The sequence below is a fragment of the Mercenaria mercenaria genome, chromosome 4 (genome assembly GCF_021730395.1).
Source record: "Mercenaria mercenaria strain notata chromosome 4, MADL_Memer_1, whole genome shotgun sequence".
NCBI classification, from domain to species: domain Eukaryota; kingdom Metazoa; phylum Mollusca; class Bivalvia; order Venerida; family Veneridae; genus Mercenaria; species Mercenaria mercenaria.
In genome coordinates this window covers 15132666-15155455 of record NC_069364.1, presented here as the reverse complement: position 1 = coordinate 15155455, position 22790 = coordinate 15132666, and the positions used below count along the sequence as shown (strand labels likewise).

At 34.5% G+C, this 22790-nt stretch overlaps 1 protein-coding gene across 2 annotated transcripts; it reads left to right on the top strand.

Moving 5' to 3' along the window:
• Window positions 1–337: 337 nt before the first annotated feature.
• Window positions 338–14124, top strand: LOC123551058 (hemicentin-1-like). 2 transcript variants are annotated; one of them, XM_053540527.1, is made up of 10 exons: window positions 338–460; window positions 5940–6272; window positions 7063–7374; window positions 9052–9318; window positions 9989–10261; window positions 10648–10938; window positions 11114–11416; window positions 11617–11754; window positions 12087–12105; window positions 12559–14124. In XM_053540527.1, the coding sequence occupies exons 1-10, from the start codon at window positions 409–411 to the stop codon at window positions 12725–12727; spliced, it is 2157 nt and encodes a 718-aa protein (XP_053396502.1). In that variant the 5' UTR covers window positions 338–408; the 3' UTR covers window positions 12728–14124. The 2 variants fall into 2 exon arrangements, with proteins under 2 accessions (XP_053396502.1, XP_053396503.1); XM_053540528.1 differs by lacking the exon at window positions 11617–11754.
• Window positions 14125–22790: the final 8666 nt, after the last annotated feature.

Below are 22790 nucleotides of genomic sequence, written 5' to 3'. Positions count from 1 at the left end.
GTAGTCTCTGAATTTGCTGTTTGCACACACGCACGCACACATACGTTAATTTTATGTTAACATAGATACTGCGATTTCAAATGTAATATATTTTCAATAACATCAGAAAATTACATTACTTTGAACATTTAATAACCATTGTACGTCTACAGGCTTGACAAAATATCACGCGTAAAGAAAATCAACCGTATATTCAAGAAAATCAACTATATTGTAACATGCAACTGATCTTTTTTGAGTTGTTGACATTATGTGTTAACAGGAAGTTAAAAGATTGAAGTGTTTAAGTAAGATAGTGTTTACACATAAATCTTTTATGTACAAGGCCTATTGATTGCCTGAGTGGTTAAGATTGTATTACAACATCTTACTTCTGCCTTTTAAATGCGGTAGACAGCGGATACAAAAATGATAGTAAAGTTAATTTATGTGGCACTTCTGTTGGAGGTTTTTATCTCAGGTATGTCATTATTCGTTTAGACATCATGATAACAATTCGACCTTTGAATAAGCAAGTTTGGTACGTTTGCAAGGTTTGATATACTCAGTTCAAACATTTTAGTTAGTACTTTTATTATAATTATAACCCAAGATAAAATTACGATTCTTTAAAAGATACAAAACATAGAGAAACATAAACACATTGTTTGAATTTAATCTAAAGTCTGGTCTAAAGAGTATTGCTTTTGTCTGTAAACCAGCTTTTTGTCAAATAGAGGCACTTTTTGTCTAGCCAATCTGTTGAAGATGTTTAATGATAATTCCACCAACGAATAAAAACCAAATAGAAAATCATCACTTCACGTGCATTCCCGCTATTGAAAGTTATGAAATCAATAGATTACCGCTCTTTACATTGATATATGAACGGTTGACTATAAATGATATCAACAGAATGAAAACTAGTACAAAAACGTACATTACTTTTATCATTTTAACAGTTACTATGTTTTTATAGACAAATATCCAATTTCTTACTGCTGCGTCAAAATATCATTTCCATAACCAGATATACATCCGGATTTAAATGTACTCTATGGAATTATGGGACTAAACGGTTTTTATTTCTGGATTCCATCGTCCTAAACGTTTCTTAAATATGCATTGACTGTTTATCTCACGTTTTCAGTGGTTTATTCCAATACAGCTGGACATTAAATTTCACATGTTGTGGCACCGTGAAATGTCGCAACCACCGCTAAATATCGCAAAATCATGTGCAGCGGTCTTCTTTTTCTCACATCTCCTGTAATGTGAACAGTTTAAGTAGACTGGTTCCATGAAAAATCAAAAATAAATTGTTTTGACAAAACATATAGAAACTAGAGCTATCACTAAAGGTGATGAATGTACCCCCCGCATGCACTGACACAGTACATGGCAATTTGACGCACACAAGATTGCATAATTATGTGGACTGTATGTATATAGACTGTATGTATACAGTATAGTAACAAAAAACAAAGTCCCATAACTATGCAGAATATTTATGTAAAAGAACGTAACATGCACCATGCACAACTAGGGTTGGTACTGATCACTTGTGTGAAGTTTCATTAAATTGTGTTCAAGGGTTCGGAAGATAAGGCGCACACAAGATTGCATATGCAGACTGTATGTACATAGTATGTTAAGAAGAAACAAAGTCCCATAACTCTGCAATTTTTGTTGTTGAAAGAACCCAATATACCCCATGCACAACTGCTGTTGTTACTGATCACTTGTGTAAAGTTTCATTAAATTCTGTCAAGGGGATGAGGAGAGATGGTGCGCACAAGATTGTGTCTATGTATATAGTATAGTAACAAAGAACGAAGTCCCGTAACTCTGCAAGTTTTTTTTCTGAAAGAACCTAACATGCCCCATGCACAACTACTGTTGTTACTGATCACTTGTGTGAAGTTTCATTAAATTGTGTCAAGGGGATGAGGAGAGATGGTGCGCACAATATTGTGTCTAGTATGTTAACAAGAAACAAAGTACCATAACTCTGCAATTTTTGTTGTTGAAAGAACCTAACATACCCCATGCACAACTACTGTTGTTACTGATCACTTGTGTGAAGTTTCATTAAACAGTGTCAAGGGGATGAGGAGAGATGGTGCGCACAAGCTTGTGTCTATGTATATAGTATAGTAACAAAAAACAAAGTCCCGTAACTCTGCATTTTTTTTCTGAAAGAACCTAACATGCCCCATGCACAACTACTGTTGTTACTGATTACTTGTGTGAAGTTTCATTTAATTGTGTCAAGGGAATGAGGAGAGATGGTGCGCACAAGATTGTGTCTATGTGTATAGTATAGTAACAAAAAACAAAGTCCCGTAACTCTGCAATTTTTTTCTGAAAGAACCTAACATGCCCCATGCACAACTACTGTTGTTACTGATCACTTGTGTGAATTTTCATTAAATTGTGTCAAGGGGATGAGGAGAGATGGTGCGCACAATATTGTGTCTAGTATGTTAACAAGAAACAAAGTACCATAACTCTGCAATTTTTGTTGTTGAAAGAACCTAACATACCCCATGCACAACTACTGTTGTTACTGATCACTTGTGTGAAGTTTCATTAAACAGTGTCAAGGGGATGAGGAGAGATGGTGCGCACAAGCTTGTGTCTATGTATATAGTATAGTAACAAAAAACAAAGTCCCGTAACTCTGCATTTTTTTTCTGAAAGAACCTAACATGCCCCATGCACAACTACTGTTGTTACTGATTACTTGTGTGAAGTTTCATTTAATTGTGTCAAGGGAATGAGGAGAGATGGTGCGCACAAGATTGTGTCTATGTGTATAGTATAGTAACAAAAAACAAAGTCCCGTAACTCTGCAATTTTTTTCTGAAAGAACCTAACATGCCCCATGCACAACTACTGTTGTTACTGATCACTTGTGTGAATTTTCATTAAATTGTGTCAAGGGGATGAGGAGAGATGGTGCGCACAAGATTATGTATACGGACAGACGGACAGACAGACAGACGGTCAGACAACCTGAAACCAATATACCTCCCCCCTTACAACTTTGTTGTCGTGGGGTACAAAAATAAGTTACGGTCATGAATGCAATGCTTTTTAACATAACAAAATGCTACAAACAACATACAAAGAACAATTATTGTTTGTAATTATTCTAAAATCGAACAAGCAGTTTCAAACAAATGATTTGGCTGAACATGTCTTTCTACCAAAATTGGTTTAGGCTCCTCAATGAACGGGCTTACTATTTTAATATATATAAATAGGATACTTTGTATATCTTCTTGTCTAAATAGCTTTTTCAGAATACATGGTTACCGCAGTTATTAATTGAACATGGCTTACATTTTCAATATGTCTTAGCATTAAAAATATCATGTGAACATTTTAGTAGGACTGCTCACACACATTTGATTTGTACAAAAACATGGCCACTAGTGGACGTTACCTTTTTCATATCTTTCTAAGCTTTGAAACTCAGGTGATTAATCTAGGACCATCATTACTCTCATGTTAAAAGATAAAGTTCTCTCGAACACTTGACATATTGTCTAGAATGCATGACATTTTGTCACGGTAATATGGCAGCTTATCTCGAGCGCACGGCATCTTATCTCGAGTGCACATCTTATCTGGATTGCACGACATCATACCGAACACACTACATTTTATCTCGAGCGTTCAACATCTTATCTTGAACGCACGACATCCTATCTCGAATTCACGATGTCTTATTTCGATCGCAAGACATCGATCGCTCGAGATAATTTAATTTAAAAATCATAAGATAGTTGCCGATAACTTCCCCACGCGATACCAAATATAAAAATACAAGTGACCTTCTGTCAAAAATGAAGGCTTTACTAACCTAGCCCAGCCCAGCCCAGTCAAGCCCGATTTATTTAAGTAAAAGCTGCTACAAGATATATTTCTTAAAAGGGAAATGTACGATATATGCGACATAAAATGGCCTTGCCACCAAAGGATCGAACTTCTATTTTGCTCATATTAGCACGAAGTACTCGAAGTGAATTCTTGCTGCCCGCCGTCCGTATGTTCGCCTGTCAATCTTATGCAGGATAAAAGTTTAGTTTTCGTTTGTATTACCAAAACTTATGGTAAGATACGGGTCCGTGAGAAGCATATACCTATTAACAAAGGATACGTCGACGATGACAACTGCAAAACCGTCGACGTAGGTTACAAACGACGGTGAAATGGAAGACCCGTGACGGTGACATAAAGATAAAGGCAAATCTGGCAAAAATGTACTTTACAAACGACGACGATCTTCCGACAACTACAGAAGCATAGAAAATGATAACAACGGCTACATCGAATCAAATTTCGAAACCAATGACATTGACTAAACTGATGACGACAATCATCCCGATGGAGACATCTACACGACTATTACGGAGGATAAAGACATCGGGGAGAAGGCGAGACCTTCCTCTTAAACCGAGACATAAACGGTGACGATAATGACTTTATCGATGACGAAAGTACCAACTGCAGTTATGTTGATGAGTACGACACAAACGGCGACGGATTTACATGAAATTAACGCTGAAGGTAGTGATGACTGAAACATTGGAGCTATATCGATGACGGTAACACTTGCAGCAACTTTGACACCGACGACATGACCTGCTATGTACATGATTATGAGAAACTAATGAAATCCTTGCAGAGATCTTTTGGAAACATAGAATGCGACTAAGTAACGTAATAGCAGACTCGGTTTGACTGAGTCTGTAATGACAGGTAATGACATGTGTAGCATCTCTCACGCCCACTAGCATTAGCGTAAGCGGAATTGTATGACAAAATGACATTCTATTACATTAAAATCTAATGTTCTCCATGATTCCAAACGACCAGAGAATATAACAATACTGAGTGACTAATTATGATTAACAAAGTCCTAAAAAGTATCTCCTAATTAATTTCTGTTGTTGTTTGATTAGTTTCCGTGAGACCTGACAAGTTTCCATTGTTTCAAACATATACCTTTTCTTTCAGGTTTTTAACTGAAGCAATGGTGATTTAAATAAAGTGGTAACCCGCAATGCGTTGACGTACTAAACGATATACTTTTTATCTTTATGCATAATGATTGCAACATGAATATCACTAGTGAAACATTTACTTAACAAACCAGTTGTCTACAGACTTAATATTCAAAATGTGATGATAAATAATTTGTATCTTAACCAACAAAAAGTAATTCTGAAAAATAAGACAAACATTTAGTCTACCTGGCTTATAATGGAAATTAATAATACATGTATGCCCTTTTTAACTGAATGTATATGCTGTTTCTGCTGAAGAACCCTTTTCTCAGAAATCGCCAACAATTCTTGCAGCAGTCCATGAGCCTTCTCAGTAAAATACGTGATCTTTATGCAACTTAATACATTATGTAATTATTTAATAATATACTCCCCTTCCTATGACTTTCTATCCAAATTGAGTAAGATAATGTATATTAACAGTTCATCGTAAGACTTCTTAAATTGTTGTTTCTTGTCCAAATACCATTCACTAGTTATCCTCCAAAGGTTATTTCGATGAGAAAAGGAATCACACAAACACATTTTCTCCCATTTGAAATGACAATAATAATCATAGTTACACTGTGTTTTACATACTTTCTGTTATCGATGTGGAATTTCAACAGTCAACTACCAGTCAGTGTTGATCTATATCAGTCATTTAGATAGCAACACTATCAGTGGTCTGTATGTACAGGAAGGGAGTTTTATATTGTTCTTTCATCTGTTCATTTCCTTCTCTATGTGTTTGCGTGCATGTGTGCGCGCTTCTGTGTGCGTGTTTATCCTATTTTTTTTATAATTTGTTACTTCGTATTTAAAACACAAACGAATTGAGGCTTTTAAGCATGAATAAAACCATTTAAGTCGTTTTATAATTATCGTTTATTTCTTTGCCAGCTGTTGAAGGATGGAATTGCGTCTCAACGGCCGTAAAGGTCTACAGTAGAATAAACGCAAAAGCAGTTCTCCAGTTTGACATCTCAGCTGATGTAAATCCCTCTAATAGTATCACATTCAGTATTCGGTTTTATAATGGTACTGTGATAGCACTTGTAAGATACATGTCAAATGGAGAAATCACAATACAAAAATTACCCGGTGTTGATGTAACGGCTGATGCTTCAGGAAATGTTGCGGTTACACTGATAAATGTTGGAGAAGACAATCAAGGTGTATATTTTATTTCTGGTGGAGGAAGTTCTGCCAGATGTAACTGCTTGTACATATTAGGTTTGTATGTTAAATCTTACGACTTAAAATATCGTCTTTAGTGACTGTTTCTTCATTGTTCACGAGATAAGATAATTATAGTTCAGAAACCAAATAATAAAACATATCGTCATGTCAGTGCAGTAACTCAATAAGTGTATATATATTATATATGCACTTATTGAGTTATTGCGCTGACATGACGATATGATGGTTGAATTCATTAAATTGGTTTATTGTTTCTAATACAGAATTTGCCATCTTATGAACTATATTGTAACTTCTAATTTAAAATATCTTTTATCAAAATAAATTATCGATATGTATGTAAAATTCTGACGTAGACAATAAAGGATTGTTGTTGTCATTAAGCATAATATCAACAATATTAAGTCAGAAATACTTAAGTACTTCTTCAAAAACGTCTGTCAAAAGCAGCTGATCATAATGACCTTTTTAGTCTAAACAATGGCACAGGACTGTCAGATCAGGTTTTATAATATCTTTAAGAAGAATTAATACGCTTTGTTTTCAAGTATCATATGACTATGGTACCAAACCCATCGTAGATGTCCAGCGAAATAATCTGAAATAACACTTTTTTCTGACTTTAATGTTTTACTTATCTTTTTCACTAAAGATATATCATAAGTCGTTCTGACATATTTTTATTTTATATTCTAAACTTGAGTTATTGCAATTCTATTATTATTTTCTTGAATTTGGTTAAATTTTTTGACATTATTGTTTTGCTTTACTTCTGAGATTTGCTAGAATATACATCAACAGTTGCACCTTTTACATTTTTCAGGCATCCCTTCTAAGGCAAAAATATCAGTTAATGAAAACCCAAATGTAGGAAGCAGTATGACTTTAACATGCACGAGTACTTCAACTACCACACCTAATAATCACAGTCTCAGTCTAACATACAACTGGAAGGTAAATGATGTTTACAATCCTAGTGGTACGAGGTATATTTACTCTACCAGCAGAAAAACATTGACCCTTTTGCGGGTTGAACAGAATGATATTGATAAACAGTTTACTTGTTCAAGTACAGAAAACGTCATTGATGGCTACACATCGAACAACAGTGATCAAACATCTCTGAGGGCTATCTGTAAGTATTATTACAGATTATAGCAGTAATTTTGCAAAGTTATTTTGTTTTAAGATAACTTATATGACGTTCTTCACAGCTGATTTTCTTCATCGCATGAGGTATATTTTAGATCGCGCATACTTCTTGTTCCTAATTATTGTTCATTTGTCATTCATATGCCCATACAATGTATCTACTCAAATTATCTGAGATTTCTTTGATTACGGAGGTAAGTTACCTTAACATTTGTATATGCGCATGCCCAACCGGAAGCTAACGTGACGATTTACGATAACGTTCACGACAAACTAAATGTGTTTGTATATTTATTCTTCTGAAAAAATCATTAACCTGTCTCTGATCTGATGCTTACTGGTTGGTTCATTCTGAAATAATGAATCATTGATAAATGAATTTTAATTCTGTGGTTGTGTAGTAATTCTTGTAATTATTTTGTTTGTCTGTGTCCACAAAAAACTCCTTGCCAGGTAGTGATACCTTAAAATACACCTAAAAGTTAAAAGTAACATCTATGTTGTACCACAGAAAATTGGTCTTGGTTTTTCCCTACGGCCAGTTATAAAAAAGTTACGATATAATTTACTTATACTAATAACAAAGGGAAGTATATCTTAAAAACAAATCTAAGTTCATACAAAAATCCTTACCAGGTAGAGATAGGTCAAACTACACCTCCAAATTGGATATAACATGCATGTTGTACTACAGAAAAGTGGTCTTGATTTTTTTCTACGACCAGTAATAAAAAGTTACAATATAAGCTATTTATAGTAATAGTAACTTTAAACTCGGGACCTGGTTCTTGCGCATGACTCTCCATCTCATGATGGTGAACATGTGTGCCAAGTTACATCAAAATCCCTCCATGCATGAAAAAGAAATGCTCCGAACAAAGTCGTTCTTGAATATGACCTTTAGCCTCTAATTGTGACCTTGATCTTAGACCTGGGGACCTGGTTCTTGCGCATGGCACTCAGTCTCATGGTGATGGACATTTGTGCCAAGTTAAATGCATGAAGAAGATATGCTCCGGACAAAGTGTTTGGACGCCGCCCGCCCATCCGCCCGCCCGCCAGGGGCGTTCAAATATTACATCCCGTTTTTCAAACGGGCGTATAAAAATGAGAGAAAATGCGTTACCACGGAAACACATACATTTTAAGCTTATATTAGAAAGCTAACGCGCATACTAGTGAAATTATCAACTACGCAGACATCTACGGATACCAATGAAATCGAAATACACTGAACAGTGTTAAATACCCGTATTTTCCTTCTTCTTTCAATATAAAATACCTTTGGAGGGTCATGTACTTCAAACCTGGATAAAAAACTGTACTTGAAGGGACAGAGATAAAGGAACTTACGATTGTTGCAGCTAAAACTTTAAATTACACGAAATACAATAAATTGCTGTGGTTCAACTAATTTGAATGTACCGTGGTAACAAGGTATACAACATCCTCCTTAAATACGTACTTTACATGTATCTCTTGAATGTGCATGAACTTTTAAGGACAGGGGAAGAATTTCTTTTGACGTATTATCTGGTCAACATTGTCTGTGTCAACATGAAACTTCCGAGTAAAACTATAAAACATTGGTTTTTTTTCAATTTCGAAAACCTTATGATTAAAATATGCATCTGTTACTAATATGTGCATTATATTTTAGACGGACCAAAAAACATTTACTTTAGTCCGACTACTTCTAATTACACGAGAGCTGAATACACCGATTTTAACCCTGTGACCTGCAAGGCTAGCTGTAACCCAGGATGCTCATTCCAGTGGACTAAGATAGGCGAAGTACAATCTGTTTCCAATACATCTGAACTAAATCTGAAAAATCTGACTCGAACACAGGCTGGAACATACATATGTACTGCAATGACGTCAGGCGGTTTTTCAATGAGAAAATATCTCGTAATCAATGTAATTTGTAAGTTGTGTTTAATATTATTTAAGTAATATCATATGATAATTTCATTTACATCTTCGTTTTGTTGAAATGACAGGTCAACCGTTTAACAGATAGCAGGACTAGACATGATTAACAAACTTAATGCCTGGCAGGTTAAAGGCATAAATTAAGAAGTTTTGAACCATATTACAGTGGTGTGTGTTCTGCACTTTAAATAAAATAATATGCATGCAAGGACTTTAAGAACATAAAAACATTTGTTATGTCTTATCAAGGGCAATTCTGGTAATGTATAAACCTATATTAATGAAATTTTCATTATAGATAAGGCTATTTAGGCCGTTTCTTTACTTCTGTTACTCAAAAGTTTGTTTAGCGCTTATAAAGCTCACATTTCTTTAGTTATATTTGCACAGATATAGATATTCGGTCATCGGAATAGAATAAACAATCTCCGTTTAGTTAGTTACTCCGTTAAAACATAAGTATCTTTCAGTATCACAAGAATTAACTATGAAATGAATTGAACAACTTTTATACTAGTATGTTATCTCAAAACATATGCATATAAAGTGCAAAAGAAGGAAGAAATGAATTATCTTTTGATCGTTCGTTTATCCATCAGATAAACGTTTAAAGCCCATGAATGTAGAATTTCAGTTAATAAGTATAAACTTTTTATTTGTAGATGGCCCAGATACGGCAAATATCAGTGTTCATTCTCCATACAATCTTACAGAAGGTGAAGATCAAAGAAACATCACTTGTTCTTCTGACTGTTATCCAGGATGTACATATAGTTGGAAAAATATCTCTAGTAGTCTGTATATAAGTTCAAATGGTTTGTTGCATCTTCAGTATGTGAACAGGTTTGTGTCAGGAAGGTACATATGTACAGCAAGGAATACAGCCATTGACTATGCGCACTCTTCGGATGCTGTTGTCATGGTTAATGTTGAATGTGAGTTTAACATTTCGTTGCTTAAAAGTATTGTTAAAGCCTACCTACCTCTTCACATCACACTTATTAACTGCAGAAACTTGACATTTGAGACATACATTTTAAACAAAGGAACATTAAATAAACATTTATTGAGTGTTTAGTGTAAGTAATATGAAAGTTTAAAGGGTTGATCCCACCTAAAATAATTTTGATCATTACTAATCAGCTAAACAAAGGATTACAAAAGTGGTAATACTTGACTGTTTCCTCTATTTTAGGTCCATCTTACGCTATATTCCAAATCTGTCTGTTTCTATGACAGTTTTCACAGTACGTGCATGTGTATTTGTACGCAAGTTTAGAATAATTATGTAGATTATGCATTTTTGTCAATTTAATTACAGATCCTGCATTAATTAGTTCGTTCTATGTAGAAGGACGTGAAGGGGAAATAAATACTATTGCTGAAGAACATGCTGACATACAATTTACATGTATAACGGACAACAGTGTTTCTTCAACTATCAAAATTATGTTCAACGATCATATTTTGAAAATGACGGAAGCCTTTCATACGAAATACGTGACATTCACTCGTCGGAAAATCGCATGCTCTCAAGGTGGTTTGTATGTGTGTGAAGGAACGAACTTGTATGCTCAAACAACACGGAAAAACATAACGATGCTCATAAAATGTAAGTATTTAATAAGAGTCATGCAAAACTATATTTTTGTTAAAATCAAGTTATGATGTTTCATCAATCTTTTTATTTTCATAATAGTTGTTCTTTACATTATAAATAATATAACGAATTATCAATCGTAAACAACGTAAATAATCGAGTGTCAAATCATTCTTTATATTTTAAGGTGCTCCCCGTCCACAGCGACAGTTAAACTATAATATTACAAGTTCTTTGAACGTTCCTGCTAGACTCAGTTTTACAGCCATAGCCTATCATGAACCAGGTCCTACAGGATTTTTATGGCACAAAGAAGAAGCTAGGAAATGGATACCATTATTGAGTAATGACGATTTACAGATGTCTTCTTCGGGATTACAAACAAATCTTACTATTCTAAATGTATCACATCAAAACTTTGGACAGTATCGACTAACAGTTATGAATGACATTGGGAAGTATGAGCAGTATATGTTTCTTGAAGAAAAGGGTGAGTTTATTTATAATCAGTATTTATGTTTGAGGGTACATGAGCTTGTGTCCGATGACACTGTTTCTAGATAAATGGATTGTAAACAATGTCCTAACCTTTCAAAATATATTTTCAGAAATATGAAAACTGTAGTTAAAACAAAATGCTTCTTGTTTGGAAAACAGTACATTGCAGTATTGCTTCCTGTTCTTTTCCAGATTTCCATGAACAACATATCAAAGATTGCTCAAACACCACTGCAGTGTTCGTTGGTGTTTCTCTTGGTATTGTTTCAGGCGCCCTTGCAGTATATTCCATTTGCATTACTATTTGGGTTAAAAAACATTTACTTAAAGGTAGAAAATCATAATTAATAAAGTTGTTCTGTTTGCAACACAATTATTGAAAATCTTAACATGGTATCCTCACATATTTTATCTTGCCCTTCTATATGTTTCACAATAACTGTTCTATAAGCGGATTGGCAGTATTTCAAATTTTATACTGAAACAATTTATGAATTCACATAAACAAAATGACAATCACTGTATGCAAGTAGAAAAAGTGAAAATGATATTTCGTGAAGACCTTTTTTTCCCATCTAAAACATTTAAAAATGAAGTATTTATTATAGGAAAAAACTTAATAAAGTGTATCTATACGATCACATTTTCTTTCTATATTCCAGGCGGAACCAAGTATGAAACGTAAGTGTTACAATAGCTTCGGGTATTGTTTAATCACCACTTGGATATGTAGCCTGGTTTTTAATTTTGTCTTTTGGCAACTTCTGTGATATGTAGGCGCCATAACATCTAATCCCCTCTCTAGATTCTAGTTTGTTGAATTTTTATCCATTGTTTTTTTGTACTATTTTAACTGAGGACTCATGGAATTGAACTCTGTATATCATTGAAGGTCTCTATACACCGCGGTATGATGTCTCTAAATTGTGTTTTTTTGTACATTGAATATTTGAGAATGTTGAGTTCTGTTCAAACATGGGCTAAAGGGTGATGGTAGTATGCATTTCTCCAATCTTCCATGAACAGGCTCAATCAAACCAAGCCTGTTACAGTTTCATATCTGTCGTGTTGGGCGACGTACATGTGTAATAAAGATCTCCTGAATTTATGTTAATTCTATTACATTTCATTCAGAAGAAGAGAAAGACAGACGTATACCAATGAGGTTCCCCTCGAGGACACACACGCTGAAGAAACCAGCCGAGAGGCAAGAGATATCAATGATCCACAATACACAAGTTTAGATGATGCCTTTAAGGACAGAAACGACACCTATGAAAAGATTGGGACGACAGAAACATAAAACAACAGAACTCAATGCATGCTAAGCAGACACATAAGCAATTACACATTGTCTACTTATTTTCTTGTCAAATAAACGCACAAAGATTCTTACTTCCAAAACGTTGTGGGAGTAATATAGATAATATTGTGTTTAAAATGTTCTAAGAGTTCGACGATAGACGGATGCCAGTCAGTGGTTTGACGTAAGTACACTACCAAGACAATCACCTTTGAAAATAATGGTATCATATATGTTATAAAGAAGTCATTTTTTAAAATATTTTATGCAAATATTGGTATTTCTAAGCTCATATTTCACAAAATGGGTTTTGTAGTTTTGAAAATTTTGAAAATGTACGTGTCCTTAACTGTTTTGGAAATGCAATCATTCGTTGAAAAGTAATAAAGAAAATACCTACACATATGTTACTTACTGGCATTGCATTGCTTTTGTGTTCTTTGATTCATCTTGATGGGCTTACTAAATTGACCGGTTTACAAGTAAAATTCAAGACACTCTTTTTTCTGTTTAGTTCTGTTCGAATCTTGGTTGAATAACCTTTATAAAATTCAATTACAATGAAATCTTAAGGGTTATTGGTTAAAAAGGCAGAAACGATTTAATCAAACGGAGTTTTTGCAAATTAATAACCTTGAAAGAAATAATAATAATAATGTGAAAAGTTCATGGACGGGAAATAACGGATTTTTGAAGTGGCAAATAGTTTCAATAGACATGACTGTGTATATAAATGTTATATAATTTTATTAGCATTTCGTTAGTGATTATAGATGTGTATTTTCTATGGCACATATGTACTTCTTAGATGGTACTTTGCAACATTCATATATCAATAAATATTTGCCGTAAATGTTGTGTGCAATTTACAGATACTACAAGAGCTATTGTTACATTTTGAGGTGACTCACTGTTGTTATATTGTCGTCCTTCAGGATCATGGAGTTAACTATATAATGGATTTCCGCTTAATTCGGTGATAGGGGAATGAGAGATGTTGCACATATCAATACCTTTCAAAAACTGACAATCAAGAGTCGACTTCAATTTTGCCTGATTAGGTTCTATTCTTCTAAAGAATAAAGTTTATTCTTAAGGACCAAATGAATGGTCACACGTAGCTTTAGTCTGTACATTTTATGTTCCATTCAATAATATTATGGTATCTTGACTTTCGTAAATACATCTGGAAAATTTAAATAAAACCTGTATATTTGATAATGATGCACTTCGTCACAGCTGTTATAAAACAGCATCCGAGATCTGTGGTTTGCATATGATTAATTTACTTAATATATGGCTAATTAATATATATTCTTTTCCTACATTTTTGTAATCGTTGTATCAATTTTGGGTTATTATGTCAGTCATAATTGAGGATAGAAAATTAAAGTAAAATAAACTTTCAGTAATGCTTACTTTGTCACACCACTGTCGCTCCGCTCGTTTTCTTTCTTTTTTGTTGGGTTTGATCTCACACCGACATAATTATAGATCACATGGCTACTTTCAAGATTTTGATGTCAGAGGAAGACCCAATGTGCCCCCCCCCTCCAAGCATTATTTTATCACGGGCAGTAGAACCACCGACCTAGCGGGACTTGCACCAACATCGGGGAGGTCAGCGATGTCAACCATTCGGCAACGGAGGTCCCAGTTCCGCTCGTATGCATATCAGTGAGTTATGAAATAACGCATTTCATTCGTTAAATAATTAATTAAGTTAAATTTGCGTAATAATTTATTTTGTATATTTAAATGGGCACAAGAATTTTGACAACGTTTTGCCTGTAAATAAGCATAGCCAGACGGGCGAAATTTATTCAGTTACATGTTATGAATTCTTATATAGTATCATACAGTAATGTCCCCTGAATTTTTGTATTTATATGACTTCCTTATAATTAAAACAAATTTAGATAGTTGTGTCCTCGTGTTTTTATGTCTTAGACTATTTAAAAATACCTGCGCCCTTTCGAGGACAGTCTGGTTGCTAAAAAGCTGACTCTATGAGATTTGTCCTGCATTAAAATTCATACATCCATGTCTCACCAGTCTTTGTTTTGGTCTTCATATCTGATGCTTACCAGTGAATAAAACTATAATATTGCGTTTTCATATCCCTCTGCTCCAGTATTCACATTAATAATGTATTCATGATATTTTGATACTGCAGGTAAAATAATGTTACATGTATGTACGTAAACATGTCATTTCCCCCTGCTTTCGTGTCTTTACCTTAATTGTCTTTCTTTTAAGACTAGCCTGCTTCAGGTGTGATACGCTAAATAAAAACTTTTGAATCTATCAGTAGCACTTAAAGACATGATTGGTTAGTGCTTTGATCAGATACACGCTTAGGGATGTCGGTCACATGTTTTCGGACGAACCTGGTAACGGATTTGCGAGAAATGTGTCACGGGATATTATTTGCCTTCATTGAAAACGAAAGTAGAGTAGAATTTTACATTGTGATACGTCTTTTCACCATTTTATGACAAGAAAGTTTTCTTCGGCTAAAGATATCTTACTGTAACCCTATAAACGTTCCCGAACACTATATTTCGCGTTTTCATTACGACAGGCGATTTAGCGGCTACAAAGCTTCGCTGGATACATCGAACGCAAAATACGCGAACACTTAATAGCTTAAGAACGTAACAATTAGTTTCAGGCAAAAATACAGGTATCTTAAGCAGGATGGCGCTCACAAACCGGGCAAATAACCGGTCATTTATCCTCAACACATGTTTCAAACTACCATGCTATATGGTCGTGAGAAAAATTCACGTTCCACAATACACAGAAATCACAAATCACTGCAAACTACTTAATATGTTTATACATAATTTTGTTACAACAACAAAAACGCTGAAAATATAAGCAGTGCAAAAATGTTTCTATTGATAATATTATTATATTACTGTCGACAAGTGACGCTGTCGCTTCGATCCATTTGCAAATAAAGCAGTGAAAGAAATTATTAAATCATGTGTATAAAAATGATAAGATAATTATATGTACATTGCGATGACGAGTCATAGGCTAAAATTGCAAAACCTGACTGACTTTCTGATTGTTCCTTTTTTGTTTTTTGCTGTAGTTAGCTTATAGGATTTATATAACATGGGGGAGAAAAATATGTAGCTAATATGTCCTAATGAATTGATATACATGACGAAACCTCCGACCGCGAATGTCGCTACTTAAATAGCAACAAAATAGAAAAAGTGGAAATTCCACAGGTCGCTTAACACGACAAAAACGAAAATGTTGCAGGCTCGATTTGATTGAGCCTGTTCACGGACGGTAGTGGAAATGCATGCTACCGTCCGCGCCCTCTAGCCCCGGGTTGACCAGAACTCAACATTTACACATGTTACAAGTACAAAACCATTTTTAGATTTACAGTACTACATTCGAAGTTATTTTGTAAGTAGCAAAGTACACCTAATGTTATTTGTTTCTTAAATGCTACGGCTCGGCTTTCACGAAGGTCCATTTTTTTCTGTGTCACGGCTTTCTGTCTACAGATTTTGGAAATATGGGTGCTTTGGGCATTTTCTCCATTGAAAGTTCGTCTGTGATACGTACATTTAATAGACATTTCATGTGTCCGGAAAACGAGTGCATTTCGGTTCCCAACAGGTAGTTTACGTTTTTCAGTTAATGTCGGTTAAGGTTCTTAGCCAAGTAAAAAATTCTGTCAATGATATTATTACCAAATACTGTGAAAATCGTTTTAGCGGTATTATTTGCAACTTCCATGATTTGGAAATTACAGTGGTTCATTTTCGATCACTTGGATGTTTGACAATATAATTCCCGAAATTATGATGTTTTTTCTTTCGTGCAAACATTTAGCATCTGGACAGTCAAGGATTTACTCGGGAAACAACGCTTTCAATTTATCCGCTACAGAGCAAAGCTTAATCTGGCTCAACACTTCAACAGTTACTTCTACTAATATACGGGAATGACGTCTTCTATAGTTTTAAACTGAAAGCGATGTTTCCAGAGCTATCACACATTTCATTGAAAAGAATACTTGCACAAGAAAAAACTTAAATTTTTAAACTTGTTTTGAAAGGTTGTTTGAAATAGGTCAAGCCTATTGTTCTGGGATGTTGTAAAATACAGCCAACTTTATATAATGCTTACGCCTTACATTTAAGTGGAGGGAGATTTTGGACTGTAGGGCTATCCCCTTTTCGTACAAAGTTAAACAGTTTCATGGGCGTTTTGAAAGCTACGGGTAAGGTAACAGGTTAGATATATTCGGATTTAAAACAAAATAAAAGGAATCTCTCAACTTTGACCGTCGAGATTGTAAAAACGTTTGCGCGAAGAGAAAAGGCGCCATAATTCCGGGTATTATTCTGTCAAACATTCATGCGACGTGAAATGCACCGCTGGCAAATAAATTTTGAATAGATGCTGGTAAAAGGATTTCAAACAGTATTTGGTAATAATATCAGTGAGAGAATTTTCACCAACGTTAACTGAAATATGTTAACGACCTGTTGGTTACCGAAATACACTCGTTTACTGATGCATGAAATGTCTGTTAAATGTATTCTAGCATAACACTTCAGTTTTTTTGTCATTTCATGGCGAGTGTTAACAGACGAGTAAACGCGTGCTAACACCTGTTTTTTTCACACGTGCGTCCCGTGGCAAAGCGTCAACGTATTACATCCCCATAACGGATTATTCAATAGGAAACAGACGCCAACGTGATGAAACAACGCTGAAATTCACACATATTTTACGATGGACAATATATTTATTTTCTACCTTTTTACATGTTTAATGCTAGGTAATCGTTAGCTCACGTTCATCTCGAGCTACAACATACAGGGCTCGGGCACAAACCAATCCAAAAACCGATGTTATAACACGTAAAACATGCGTTATCCCTACAGCACAGACAGATTTTCAATAAAGAATATGTCCAAAGCATCCGTTTTTCTAAGTAGTAAATTTGTGAAGCTGTAGACAGAAAGCCGTGACATAGAAAAATGGGCCGTCTTGAACGAAATAAAATAGCATCAGGTGTACGTTGCTGTTTATATAATCTCTTCAATGGTAGTCACTTATTTGAAGCCGAAGAACACTATATTGTCAAATACAGTCAAACCTGTGTTAAACACCACCTCTGAACAGAGACCACCTGGCTCTAAAGACCACGTGTTTTGTTTCCCATTGTCAGTCAGTGTTTAAGTTAAATAACGGTCAATCCGCCCTTTCAGACACAATGAAGCATAAAAATGACGACAAATAAGACGGTACTTGTCCTGAAACCCGTGACAATTTGCTCACAAATCCGTTACATGTTTTACCTACGCTCTTGCGAAAGCATTTCTTCATGTGACCAACATCTCCAGCAGTATAGATTTTAGCAATATCTACATTATTCAATGATGGAATAGAAAATTTCGCATTTCTAGTTGTTTTTCAACATAAAAGAAAGTTGTAGGAAGACACTGTATCAAATAATATAGGTCTGTGTCTGATCCTACCCATACAATGGTGTTGATTGATAGTTTTAATAGATATTGTCTTCAACATCCGCCGTTAATATCAATAAGCCAAGAAAAGCTATAGATTGTCTATGTAGGGACTAATTAAATCAGCATAGACATGAAAATTTAGCAAAATACCGATTAAGATAATACAATGTAATTGAAAGTAAATCTCAGAAAGAAACAATTTATCAACTGTCTGAATGAGAAGACAAACAACGCCATAGTTTCTAATTTCTGCCAAAAAAGATTAATATATCATGATCATATCCATATAAATTATGACCGGAGTTGTGAAGATTTATCTATATTGATTTCAACATGATTATCTTCAGTGCCGAACATACTCAATTCTACCAGTGTTTGTATACCAAGAAAAGAATAGATATTTGTAAGAATTCGTTAAAATATAAATACTTAACATATCTAAGGGGCATATATTTACACAGACAGAGTTGTTCATTTTTGTTGCATTTCTCAATTTCTACGGCATTCAGCATATTCATATTTTATCTTAGTTGATAAATAACATGTACGTACCTTTCAAAAACATTTTATTAATCAGGCAACTGTTTAATAAATGTAATCATAGACTTTATATGTATTAAGTTATTATATTAAATATCAAAGGAAGTAAAGTCATGTATTAATGTCTAACTAAGTGATGTAGTCTCAGTATTTGCTGTTTGCACTCACACACGCCCTTACTAATTATAATCAATAAGTTATTTTTGAAATTATTTTCTCAGGTTTATCATAGATATGTGTGTTCAAGGTTACCTCACTATATGGCTTCATAGGAACACAGTAATCTATATAAGAAAGATATTGCTGCCATTTTTAAATCTAATCGCAGACATTGCACCGAAGGCTTTGTACTTGTAAATCACTACTTGGTATAAACCGGTCAGAAACCTAAGATCACAAGATACGCTGTCACTGGTTATGCCAAAAACTAAAACCATGATGTATGGCAGTCGCAGCTTTTCGTTCACTGATCCAAAACTTTGAAACTCTCTTCCCGTCAAGATCAGGGAAGCTCACACGCTAGCTGCTAAAATCCCATTTCTGTACAACATTTTGTTAACATTGTTTAAATAACGTAGAACAGAATTTTATCCTAGCATCACTTAAATATTTTTAAATATGTATGTTTGTTTGTCTTGTTTTATCTATATGTTTTGCATTCATGATGTTTGTTAATGTAGAATGAATTTTTTTTGTGTTGAATGCGTATTTGTTTGTATTGTTTGCAATTTATTGTGTAAAGCATGAAAAGAGTGCTATATAAATGTGGTATAATAATGAAATCGAAGAAAATGATACTTTGTGGGGCAGATTATATACATGCCATTTTTGAGTACTCCAAACAGCATTTCATTTAGAAACAACGACTAAACCATTGGTCCAAACATTTAAGTAAAAAAGTAAAAACTGCAATACATACGTGCCATTGTAGAGTATCCCAAACGGCAGCCCATACAAATATGACGATCCAACTATTGATTCAAACTGAGATACTTACATGCCATAATATGTGTTCTACAAACAGTAGGTCATTCAGATATAGCGATCAGATCATTGATTACATTTAAGTACAAACAGGAGATGCTATACCAGCTTGCATTATATATTTATCAGTAAGAAATCATAGAGATTATTCCCTTTGTTACATGTTACTATATGACGATAAAGGGTTAGGGTTAGGGTAAGTAAATGTTTCAATATAAGCAACATTACCAAGTATGTTCGTTTTCTTTGCTGTTATTTTGTTTAAGTTATACCAACAAAACTGTGATCATATTACTAATTTCAAACTTTTCCTGGTTGAGGAAGGCACCTGGTACTCCTCTTGGCGCATTTTGTTTCAGACGAGAGAAAGCAGTTCAACAACAGATTTAGATGAATCTTCCTCACAAAAAAGAATGCTACAACATGATGGTTACAGACAAGTTATTCAAAGTCACTGAACTTAACTATTTGTCCAAGAAGAAACATATTGCAAAGTCCAACACAGAATTTTATAATGCATCAAGTATGTGCAAGGCAGTTTGGAGCTTTGTTGGCTAGATTTGTCAATTGTCAATGTACCTGCTTATAATTTTAGAGTCTTTTTTATGTATTTAGCGTTCAACTCATAGACATTTGCGCGTATCATGACAATTAATTCTATGGGATATAACATATTTTCCGCACCATTGAATTGAACCCGGTACCATTGCACCAGAGCAATGACGAAAAGACGTTTTGACCTGTTTCGCAACCGCTTGAAACTTTAAAAAGGTTGATCAAGTAACGCTGATTAAATTTACAAATACTATCCGGAAGACTGTAAATAGAATCAAAACAAAGAAAAATATCAAACAGGGAATGCCACGCACCAAAAGCGCAGCCTCCTCAAAACGAACCCCCAGCACGCAAAACGCGTGCACCCCCCCCCCCCCCCCCCCCCCCCCACACACACACTCAAAGCTTACACATCAGGACAAAACGAACAACACACACACACACACTCAAAGCCAACACATAAGGACAAGACGAACAATAAGCATACACACACGCGCGCACACAAAGTCAACACACAAGGACAAAACGAACAAACAAAGGAACACAGTGGGGCACCGCCTTGGAACGGTCAGTGGCAAAAACACCACTGGGGAGCTTAAACCGGTTTATGGTGCGCACCCAACCTCACTCTTACCCCCACCATGTTCCAAAGACATGGGACAGTGTAAATAAAAGTAACCCCCTCCAGGTGAATCTCTAACACACGTAATGGAAACAAAAAGGCATGGCATGTAAAACATAAAAATGCTCGTGTATAAATATATAAAAAGCAAACCTTAAGAACCAAAAACGTATGTACTCAATGCCTTTTCAGAAGTTGTGTTGAAGAGAATTTCCTGTTTCTAAATAATCTGTCGAATATCTTCCAGTAATTTAATATGACAAATTGTGATTGTTACATCACTTCATTTTCAAGCGGAAAACGGATACTGTAATTACTTTTTGTGATTTAAGAAGTTTACACAAGAATACCAGGGGAAGCGACACGAAGTGAATTATTCAATTTTCATTATATATGTTCCCAGCTTGCCTTTTCTCTCTCACTTTATGTAATCAGCTATCAATTCTCGAAGCTAGTCAGACAAAAATACTGTTATGTCGTTTTGTGACAAACTTAATCCAGATGATGCAAGAAATATTAAAACGATTAGTCAACGAAATGTTTAACAGCAGAGAGGTCACTGATGACACATATATAACTCATATTCCATATTTTTTTTAGAAAATATTCACTCTTCCATAGACTTGGAATTTAAAGAAAATATTGTTTGGCATACATTGAATTCGAAGGCATTATATTATACTTTTCATGTCAGAACAACATCTTTGTTTTGTTCAAAGTGCCGAATGTATTACTTCGCAAATAAAAGGTTGAGGGTACTGAAGATGTTTTATCACAGTCGGCTCAGAGACTGACCAGCACGGTATATTATGTTCACATTTATATGTTTAATGCATGTGAATTTAGCTGGTTACATTATTTAAAACTTTGATTTTGATTTGAAGACTTTATTTTTTAGATACTTATATACGGGGAATACAACTATCTTTCCATATAATACATACAAAAATATAAATAAATAATAAAACACACGGGTGGTGGCGGTTTTCAGATATATATAGAATTCTGATTTTTTAAATTGCATGGAAGTAATCACTGTATATTGCATCGTCTCTCAACGTTAGGTTTAGTAAAGTTACCAACATTAGATCACGATTAATAGAAAACGCATGTCAGTCATAGTACCTAACGAAAGTTTTCATTGAGTGTGCAATTACCTTGCGTAAACCTTTAGGATGAAAGTCGCATTTGTACCATATTTTATATGCTTATTGCATTATATAGGCACGTTTGTTCAGACGACACTAGACTATCTGTTTGCCAATTTAGTCACATTTACGTGCTTTATTATGTTTTACTTTTAGTGCCTTTAGACAGTTCTAGAATTATATCCTCTATTATTTTCAAATAGGGTCCAATCCTTTGCAGCACGAAACCGACTTAATGAAATTTCACACCATTACTCAAATGTTGTTAACAGAATTAGTAAAACAGCTTGTTTCTAACGCATTAAATCGGTTACTAGTATTTCCTGTTTTGACTGTTAATGGTTGAACTGATCCTGTCTGACAATAAAAATGTGAAAAGATCATTTTGAAGCGTAGACGGCAACCAAACAATATAATAGCATACTGGGTTTCACTGAGTCTGTTCAATAGACGTAATGAAATACGAAACATCCCTCATTGCCCCTAGAACCAGCTTTAATGGAATTCTATAATTCTATACGATCCCAAAGGATCAGAAGATGTAACAATTTAACTGAAACGCCTAACTGAAACAGATACATGCAGCTTATAATTTAATTATTCGGTTTTAACAAATGATATATGAAATCCGAATGTTCGTAACTTTACGTATTCCAGTTAACAATAGCATGCTACATATGATTATATGGTCATTTTGCATT